The sequence below is a fragment of the Littorina saxatilis genome, linkage group LG2 (assembly GCF_037325665.1).
Source record: "Littorina saxatilis isolate snail1 linkage group LG2, US_GU_Lsax_2.0, whole genome shotgun sequence".
Classification (NCBI taxonomy): domain Eukaryota; kingdom Metazoa; phylum Mollusca; class Gastropoda; order Littorinimorpha; family Littorinidae; genus Littorina; species Littorina saxatilis.
In genome coordinates, this window is record NC_090246.1 from 102,247,553 (window position 1) to 102,258,431 (window position 10,879).

General features: G+C 46.0%; 1 protein-coding gene across 1 annotated transcript in view; it reads left to right on the forward strand.

Moving 5' to 3' along the window:
* LOC138955178 (uncharacterized) overlaps window positions 1-1,498 on the forward strand; it is a 15,407-nt gene extending 13,909 nt beyond the window's left edge. The window contains exon 2 of the mRNA XM_070326844.1: window positions 160-1,498. Coding sequence (XP_070182945.1) covers window positions 160-1,498 — 1,339 coding nt within the window. The remainder of the gene's footprint in view (window positions 1-159) is intronic.
* Window positions 1,499-10,879: the final 9,381 nt, after the last annotated feature.

A 10,879-nucleotide genomic window follows, 5' to 3' on the forward strand; every position in this document is an offset into this window, starting at 1 on the left:
AATACATGTACAAATACTACGAGCACTGCTCAGTGACTATAATTATGTAATACAAGTACAAATACTACGAGCACTGCTCAGTGACTATATGTAATACATGTACAAATACTACGAGCACTGCTCAGTGACTATATGTAATACATGTACAAATACTACGAGCACTGCTCAGTTCGACTGCTCGACAACTGCCACCAACACCACGACAACTGCCACCAACACCACGACAACTGCCACCAACACCACGACAACTGCCACCAACACCACGACAACTGCCACCAACACCACGACAACCGCCACCAACACCACGACAACTGCCACCAACACCACGACAACTGCCACCAACACCACGACAACTGCCACCAACACCACGACAACCGCCACCAACACCACGACAACTGCCACCAACACCACGACAACTGCCACCAACACCACGACAACTGCCACCAACACCACGACAACTGCCACCAACACCACGACAACTGCCACCAACACCACGACAACTGCCACCAACACCACGACAACTGCCACCAACACCACGACAACTGCCACCAACACCACGACAACTGCCACCAACACCACGACAACCGCCACCAACACCACGACAACTGCCACCAACACCACGACAACTGCCACCAACACCACGACAACTGCCACCAACACCACGACAACTGCCACCAACACCACGACAACTGCCACCAACACCACGACAACTGCCACCAACACCACGACAACTGCCACCAACACCACGACAACTGCCACCAACACCACGACAACTGCCACCAACACCACGACAACCGCCACCAACACCACGACAACTGCCACCAACACCACGACAACTGCCACCAACACCACGACAACTGCCACCAACACCACGACAACTGCCACCAACACCACGACAACTGCCACCAACACCACGACAACTGCCACCAACACCACGACAACTGCCACCAACACCACGACAACCGCCACCAACACCACGACAACTGCCACCAACACCACGACAACTGCCACCAACACCACGACAACTGCCACCAACACCACGACAACTGCCACCAACACCACGACAACTGCCACCAACACCACGACAACTGCCACCAACACCACGACAACTGCCACCAACACCACGACAACTGCCACCAACACCACGACAACTGCCACCAACACCACGACAACCGCCACCAACACCACGACAACTGCCACCAACACCACGACAACTGCCACCAACACCACGACAACTGCCACCAACACCACGACAACTGCCACCAACACCACGACAACCGCCACCAACACCACGACAACTGCCACCAACACCACGACAACTGCCACCAACACCACGACAACTGCCACCAACACCACGACAACTGCCACCAACACCACGACAACTGCCACCAACACCACGAATGAAACAACGACTCCAATCCTAAACTCCTCCTCGTTCTCCGCGTCATATTTGACTGACCTTATTAACGAGATGGACAACCGCGTCATGTTTGACTGACCTTGTTAACGAGATGGACAACCGCGTCATGTTTGACTGACCTTGTTAACGAGATGGACAACCGCGTCATGTTTGACTGACCTTATTAACGAGATGGACAACCGCGTCATGTTTGACTGACCTTGTTAACGAGATGGACAACCGCGTCATGTTTGACTGACCTTGTTAACGAGATGGACAACCGCGTCATGTTTGACTGACCTTATTAACGAGATGGACAACCGCGTCATGTTTGACTGACCTTATTAACGAGATGGACAACCGCGTCATGTTTGACTGACCTTATTAACGAGATGGACAACCGCGTCATGTTTGACTGACCTTATTAACGAGATGGACAACCGCGTCATGTTTGACTGACCTTGTTAACGAGATGGACAACCGCGTCATGTTTGACTGACCTTATTAACGAGATGGACAACCGCGTCATGTTTGACTGACCTTATTAACGAGATGGACAACCGCGTCATGTTTGACTGACCTTGTTAACGAGATGGACAACCGCGTCATGTTTGACTGACCTTGTTAACGAGATGGACAACCGCGTCATGTTTGACTGACCTTATTAACGAGATGGACAACCGCGTCATATTTGACTGACCTTATTAACGAGATGGACAACCATGCGCATTACGAAATGACTAAAAGGTACAAATCGGCGTCATGGTGCGGCCCATCAGACCCCGTGGCGATTATCTCCCAAAGTGAACACGCCCGGCCTCTGAAGACAATACGTCAGCAAGTCTGCCCGGGAGACACTGTGTCTTTCACGCTCAGTTCTAGCGGCATGCCAGTGACCTTTAAGAAAAACTCCGCTCAGTTCGCACCCATCTGCAGACAGATATGGCTGGGCTATTCAAGACGAATGCATGCCAATGGGGGACACATGCCAATGGGGGACACATGCCTTGCAGTAGGTTAAAGATGATGACCCGAGCAGTTGACTGGCGCTTTTCCCTCTGGCTCTTGTTTGGTGCCACATCACAGTTTGACTTGATCAATAACTGCACATGCTGCTCGCACGCTATAAGAACTACTCAGTTCAGAGACATCCTGGTTGCTGCCGCGCGGGCAAAGAAAATGTTCCCTCTTTATCTTCACCGCGCTGGCGGCAAAACCCCTCACGCGAAGGTGTTTTCAGACAGGCCAGACACAGGTTGTCCCGGAGGTGTACTGTTTCTGGCGAGAAAGGGTCTTTAACAGAAATGCTGACAGTGCTCTTTCACTGATCAGTAACCTGCCTCTTCGGTTTCGCCTTCGTTCTGCTAAATGCACTGACGGTGTAGGAAAAAAAAAGAAACAGAAGAAGAAGAAGCCCCATCCTCTGATTGGGGATATCATAGCAGAAGAATGAATCACTCTAAGAACATTGGAATTCATGCCACCTTCACAGTAAATGAGATTGAAATCATATTTTATTATGGAATCTATGTGCCCATACCCACACACACACACACACACACATACACACACACACACACACACACACACACATACACACACACACACATACACACACACACACACACATACACACACACACACACACTCATACACGCACACACACACTCATACACACACACACACACACACACACACACACACACACACACGCACACACACACGCTCACTCACTCTCCCCCATCCCTCCCTCCACTCTAAGTAAAAGAACAAGGAACCTCTACACGGAGTTCTGTTTACTCTTTAAGTAGGAGTGTCGTTCGCCCCTGAACCGCGGACGGTTCGATTAACAGAGTATACGGTCTTGCTGAAAAATGGCATTGCGTTCAGTTTCATTCTGTGAGTTCGACAGCTACTTGACTAAATATTGTATTTTCGCCTTACGCGACTTGTTTTTTATTAACTTAATTCATTAAAAAACAAGTCGCGTAAGGCGAAAATACAACATTTAGTCAAGTAGCTGTCGAACTCACAGAATGAAACTGAACGCAATGCAACGCAGCAAGACCGTATACTCGTAGCATCGTCAGTCCACCGCGCACGGCAAAGGCAGTGAAATTGACAAGAAGAGCGGGGTAGTAGTTGCGCTGAGAAGGATAGCACGCTTTTCTGTACCTCTCTTCGTTTTAACTTTCTGAGCGTGTTTTCAATCCAAACATATCATATCTATATGTTTTTGGAATCAGGAACCGACAAGGAATAAGATGAAAGTGTTTTTAAATTGATTTCAAAAATTTAATTTTGATCATAATTTTTATATTTTTAATTTTCAGAGCTTGTTTTTAATCCAAATATAACATATTCATATGTTTTTAGAATCAGAAAATGATGGAGAATAAGATGAACGTAAATTTGGATCGTTATATAAAAAAATAATTTTTTTACAATTTTCAGATTATTAATGACCAAAGTCATTAATTAATTTTTAAGCCACCAAGCTGAAATGCAATACCGAAGTCCGGGCTTCGTCGGAGATTACTTGACCAAAATTTCAACCAATTTGGTTGAAAAATGAGAGCGTGACAGTGCCGCCTCAACTTTCACGAAAAGCCGGATATGACGTCATCAAAGACATTTATCAAAAAAATGAAAAAAACGTCTGAGGATATCATACCCAGGAACTCTCATGTCAAATTTCATAAAGATCGGTCCAGTAGTTTAGTCTGAATCGCTCTACACAGACAGACAGACAGACAGACAGACAGACAGACAGACAGACAGACAGACAGACAGACAGACAGACAGACACACATACACCACGACCCTCGTCTTGATTCCCCCCTCTATGTTAAAAAAAATATCTAACTCACCACAGTACAGGGAGTCCCGCTTTAAATCGTACCGGTGACATTGTTATTTCCACTCTCATGTGGCACAATGTTCAGCGGAAATCATCGTGTTGTCTGTCTGTGTGCCGTCCAGGGGCATTACCATTTTATAACTGCAGGTACCAATAAAGTTGTTAGTTCCAGTCTAACATGAACATTCCACGAATACTGCCGCTTTAAAAATACCACTAAAATCGTTAGTTCCAGACTATCTCTGACACTACATAGGAGAGACCATCGTTTTAAACCTCCAGGTCTATCTGTCTGTATGCCGAATACTGTGGAAAGCATCCGTTCAAAGTGCCGGGTTGGTTTTTCTGAATGCCGAATATCGCGGAAATCATCGCTTTAAAGAGCCGGGCTGATTTGTACAAGCGCATAGTGCTTTTAGTTATGCGCTATAGAAATCTCCTTAATAAATAAATAAATAAAATGTGTTGAATGCAGAACACCGCGGAAAACATCGCTTTAAGCGTGTTGGGCTGACTCTGTCTTCGAAAGCCAAAATATCGCGGAAAACATCGCTTTAAAGAGCCGGGCTGACTTGGTGAATGCCGAACACTGCGGAAAACATCGCTTTAAAGAGCCGGGCTGACTCGTTGAATGCCGAACACTGCGGAAAACATCGCTTTAAAAGTGCCGGGCTGACTCTGTCTTCGAAAGCCAAAATATCGCAGAAAACATCGCTTTAAAGAGCCGGGCTGACTTGTTGAATGCCGAACACCACGGAAAACATCGCTTTAAAGAGCCGGGCTGACTTGTTGAATGCCGAACACCACGGAAAACATCGCTTTAAAGAGCCGGGCTGACTTGGTGAATGCCGAACACCACGGAAAACATCGCTTTAAAGAGCCGGGCTGACTTGGTGAATGCAGAACACCACGGAAAACATCGCTTTAAAGAGCCGGGCTGACTTGGTGAATGCCGAACACCACGGAAAACATCGCTTTAAAGAGCCGGGCTGACTTGGTGAATGCAGAACACCACGGAAAACATCGCTTTAAAGAGCCGGGCTGACTTGGTGAATGCCGAACACCGCGGAAAACATCGCTTTAAAGAGCCGGGCTGACTTGGTGAATGCCGAACACCACGGAAAACATCGCTTTAAAGAGCCGGGCTGACTTGGTGAATGCAGAACACCACGGAAAACATCGTTTTAAAGAGCCGGGCTGACTTGGTGAATGCCGAACACCGCGGAAAACATCGCTTTAAAGAGCCGGGCTGACTCGTTGAATGCCGAACACCGCGGAAAACATCGCTTTAAAGAGCCGGGCTGACTTGGTGAATGCCGAACACCACGGAAAACATCGCTTTAAAGAGCCGGGCTGACTTGGTGAATGCAGAACACCACGGAAAACATCGCTTTAAAGAGCCGGGCTGACTTGGTGAATGCAGAACACCACGGAAAACATCGCTTTAAAGAGCCGGGCTGACTTGGTGAATGCCGAACACCGCGGAAAACATCGCTTTAAAGAGCCGGGCTGACTTGGTGAATGCCGAACACCACGGAAAACATCGCTTTAAAGAGCCGGGCTGACTTGGTGAATGCAGAACACCACGGAAAACATCGCTTTAAAGAGCCGGGCTGACTTGGTGAATGCCGAACACCGCGGAAAACATCGCTTTAAAAAGCCGGGCTGACTTGGTGAATGCCGAACACCACGGAAAACATCGCTTTAAAGAGCCGGGCTGACTTGGTGAATGCCGAACACCACGGAAAACATCGCTTTAAAGAGCCGGGCTGACTTGGTGAATGCAGAACACCACGGAAAACATCGCTTTAAAGAGCCGGGCTGACTCGTTGAATGCCGAACACCGCGGAAAACATCGCTTTAAAGAGCCGGGCTGACTTGGTGAATGCCGAACACCACGGAAAACATCGCTTTAAAGAGCCGGGCTGACTTGGTGAATGCAGAACACCACGGAAAACATCGCTTTAAAGAGCCGGGCTGACTTGGTGAATGCCGAACACCACGGAAAACATCGCTTTAAAGAGCCGGGCTGACTTGTTGAATGCCGAACACCGCGGAAAACACCGCTTTAAAGAGCCGGGCTGACTTGGTGAATGCCGAACACCACGGAAAACATCGCTTTAAAGAGCCGGGCTGACTTGTTGAATGCCGAACACCACGGAAAACATCGCTTTAAAGAGCCGGGCTGACTTGGTGAATGCAGAACACCACGGAAAACATCGCTTTAAAGAGCCGGGCTGACTCGTTGAATGCCGAACACCGCGGAAAACATCGCTTTAAAGAGCCGGGCTGACTTGGTGAATGCCGAACACCACGGAAAACATCGCTTTAAAGAGCCGGGCTGACTTGGTGAATGCAGAACACCACGGAAAACATCGCTTTAAAGAGCCGGGCTGACTTGGTGAATGCCGAACACCACGGAAAACATCGCTTTAAAGAGCCGGGCTGACTCGTTGAATGCCGAACACCACGGAAAACATCGCTTTAAAGAGCCGGGCTGACTTGGTGAATGCAGAACACCACGGAAAACATCGCTTTAAAGAGCCGGGCTGACTTGGTGAATGCCGAACACCACGGAAAACATCGCTTTAAAGAGCCGGGCTGACTTGTTGCATGCCGAACACCGCGGAAAACACCGCTTTAAAGAGCCGGGCTGACTTGGTGAATGCCGAACACCACGGAAAACATCGCTTTAAAGAGCCGGGCTGACTTGTTGAATGCCGAACACTGCGGAAAACATCGCTTTAAAGAGCCGGGCTGACTTGTTGAATGACGAACACCGCGGAAAACATCGCTTTAAAGAGCCGGGCTGACTTGGTGAATGCCGAACACCGCGGAAACATCGCTTTAAAGAGCCGGGCTGACTTGGTGAATGCCGAACACCGCGGAAAACATCGCTTTAAAGAGCCGGGCTGACTTGGTGAATGCCGAACACCGCGGAAACATCGCTTTAAAAGTGCCGGGCTGACTCTGTCTTCGAAAGCCAAAATATCGCAGAAAACATCGCTTTAAAAGTGCCGGGCTGTCTTGCACTGCGGTCGACACGTGCGCGATGTCTGGGTAGAGTGGCTACTGACCTAGATTTGCAGTGTCGCGCAGTCGCCGGGGAAATAAGAAACCCCGCCTGTGCACGCGTTAATTAAGACCCCGGGGGGAGACAGAGGACAGGGAAGCGACAACGACGCGTCGACTCTCCCTATTACCAAATGAGTTAGGCTTGCTTTCTTTTTTCTCCTTCTTTCTATCGCATTCTTTCCTTCTTACGTCTTTTTGTTTTTTTCTATTTGTCACTTTTTGTTTTCAATTTTGCACAGTCCCTTTTTCTTCGTCTCAGTCTCTCTGTCTGACTGTCTGTCTGTCTGTCTGTCTGTCTGTCTGTCTCTCTGTCTCTGTCTCTCTCTCTCTCCCTCCCTCTCTCTCCCTCCCTCTCTCCCTGTCTCTCTCTCTCTCTCTCATTATTATTATCATTATTATTATCATTATCATTAGGGGATGTGAACCACTTTTTGTTTCATGCTCATAACAAGCGTGTTTTCTTGCGAAGATGTTTCAACTTGTGCTTGGCATTAGTTCTCTCTTTAAGTTAACCGTTAGGCCTAACTAGAGCAAACTAGCTTTGATAGACATTCAGCAAAAACTGAATACAGAAAACTTGACAACTGGTACATAATAGGAGCCGCTGGGCGCCTGTATGGACCAGTAAAGAGGCCAACACCAATTATTGTTAAAAAAAAAAGAAGCCAAATATACTTCAAAATAACACGGCCGGGATTCGAACTCACGACCTTCTGATTAGGAGGCCGACGTCCATCATCTTTAACGAGTGAACGTCACGTGTCAAGAGAACTCATATATTCGCAAGGTACATATGCATCCGAGCGGTTTTAACCAAAACATGACACAATGCCGAGCAGTGTTCACGCAATCACATGTAAACAAATGAAAACATTGGGCCGTGTCACTTTTGCACGGACCTGAAAAACGTAGAATTACCCTATTTTTTAAAAAAATGGCATCAGAAGAGGTAAAGGTGATCGTACTGTGAACAGTATGCATGTTGAGCGATATATAACGCTGTTTCAAAGTGTCCACAATCTGCTGTGTCTGAAAAGTATGCATGTTGAGCGATATATAACGCTGTTTCAAAGTGTCCACAATCTGCTGTGTCTGAAAAGTATGCATGTTGAGCGATATATAACGCTGTTTCAAAGTGTCCACAATCTGCTGTGTCTGAAAAGTATGCATGTTGAGCGATATATAACGCTGTTTCAAAGTGTCCACAATCTGCTGTGTCTGAAAAGTATGCATGTTGAGCGATATATAACGCTGTTTCAAAGTGTCCACAATCTGCTGTGTCTGAAAAGTGTGCATGTTGAGCGATATATAACGCTGTTTCAAAGTGTCCACAATCTGCTGTGTCTGAAAAGTATGCATGTTGAGCGATATATAAGCGCTGTTTCAAAGTGTCCACAATCTGCTGTGTCTGAAAAGTATGCATGTTGAGCGATATATAAGCGCTGTTTCAAAGTGTCCACAATCTGCTGTGTCTGAAAAGTATGCATGTTGAGCGATATATAACGCTGTTTCAAAGTGTCCACAATCTGCTGTGTCTGAAAAGTATGCATGTTGAGCGATATATAAGCGCTGTTTCAAAGTGTCCACAATCTGCTGTGTCTGAACAGTATGCATGTTGAGCGATATATAACGCTGTTTCAAAGTGTCCACAATCTGCTGTGTCTGAAAAGTATGCATGTTGAGCGATATATAACGCTGTTTCAAAGTGTCCACAATCTGCTGTGTCTGAACAGTATGCATGGTGAGCGATATATAACGCTGTTTCAAAGTGTCCACAATCTGCTGTGTCTGAAAGGTATGCATGTTGAGCGATATATAGCGCTGTTTCAAAGTGTCCACAATCTGCTGTGTCTGAAAAGTATGCATGTTGAGCGATATATAACGCTGTTTCGAAGTGTCCACAATCTGCTGTGTCTGAAAAGTATGCATGTTGAGCGATATAAAAGCGCTGTTTCAAAGTGTCCACAATCTGCTGTGTCTGAAAAGTATGCATGTTGAGCGATATATAAGCGCTGTTTCAAAGTGTCCACAATCTGCTGTGTCTGAAAAGTATGCATGTTGAGCGATATATAACGCTGTTTCAAAGTGTCCACAATCTGCTGTGTCTGAAAAGTATGCATGTTGTGCGATATAAAAGCGCTGTTTCAAAGTGTCCACAATCTGCTGTGTCTGAAAAGTATGCATGTTGAGCGATATATAAGCGCTGTTTCAAAGTGTCCACAATCTGCTGTGTCTGAAAAGTGTGCATGTTGAGCGATATATAACGCTGTTTCAAAGTGTCCACAATCTGCTGTGTCTGAAAAGTATGCATGTTGAGCGATATATAACGCTGTTTCAAAGTGTCCACAATCTGCTGTGTCTGAAAAGTATGCATGTTGAGCGATATATAACGCTGTTTCAAAGTGTCCACAATCTGCTGTGTCTGAAAAGTATGCATGTTGAGCGATATAAAAGCGCTGTTTCAAAGTGTCCACAATCTGCTGTGTCTGAAAAGTGTGCATGTTGAGCGATATATAACGCTGTTTCAAAGTGTCCACAATCTGCTGTGTCTGAAAAGTATGCATGTTGAGCGATATAAAAGCGCTGTTTCAAAGTGTCCACAATCTGCTGTGTCTGAAAAGTATGCATGTTGAGCGATATATAAGCGCTGTTTCAAAGTGTCCACAATCTGCTGTGTCTGAAAAGTGTGCATGTTGAGCGATATATAACGCTGTTTCAAAGTGTCCACAATCTGCTGTATCGGAAAAGTATGCATGTTGAGCGATATATAACGCTGTTTCAAAGTGTCCACAATCTGCTGTGTCTGAAAAGTATGCATGTTGAGCGATATATAACGCTGTTTCAAAGTGTCCACAATCTGCTGTGTCTGAAAAGTATGCATGTTGAGCGATATATAACGCTGTTTCAAAGTGTCCACAATCTGCTGTGTCTGAAAAGTATGCATGTTGAGCGATATATAACGCTGTTTCAAAGTGTCCACAATCTGCTGTGTCTGAAAAGTATGCATGTTGAGCGATATAAAAGCGCTGTTTCAAAGTGTCCACAATCTGCTGTGTCTGAAAAGTGTGCATGTTGAGCGATATATAACGCTGTTTCAAAGTGTCCACAATCTGCTGTGTCTGAAAAGTATGCATGTTGAGCGATATAAAAGCGCTGTTTCAAAGTGTCCACAATCTGCTGTGTCTGAAAAGTATGCATGTTGAGCGATATATAACGCTGTTTCAAAGTGTCCACAATCTGCTGTGTCTGAAAAGTGTGCATGTTGAGCGATATATAACGCTGTTTCAAAGTGTCCACAATCTGCTGTGTCTGAAAAGTATGCATGTTGAGCGATATATAACGCTGTTTCAAAGTGTCCACAATCTGCTGTGTCTGAAAAGTATGCATGTTGAGCGATATATAACGCTGTTTCAAAGTGTCCACAATCTGCTGTGTCCGAAAAAAGATATAAGTATACCTTCAGAAATGTTAAAAGTATGCGCGCACGCACGTTTACGTCATCATGCAAATGATATCACTAGAATATCATAATTTTAAACTTTTAG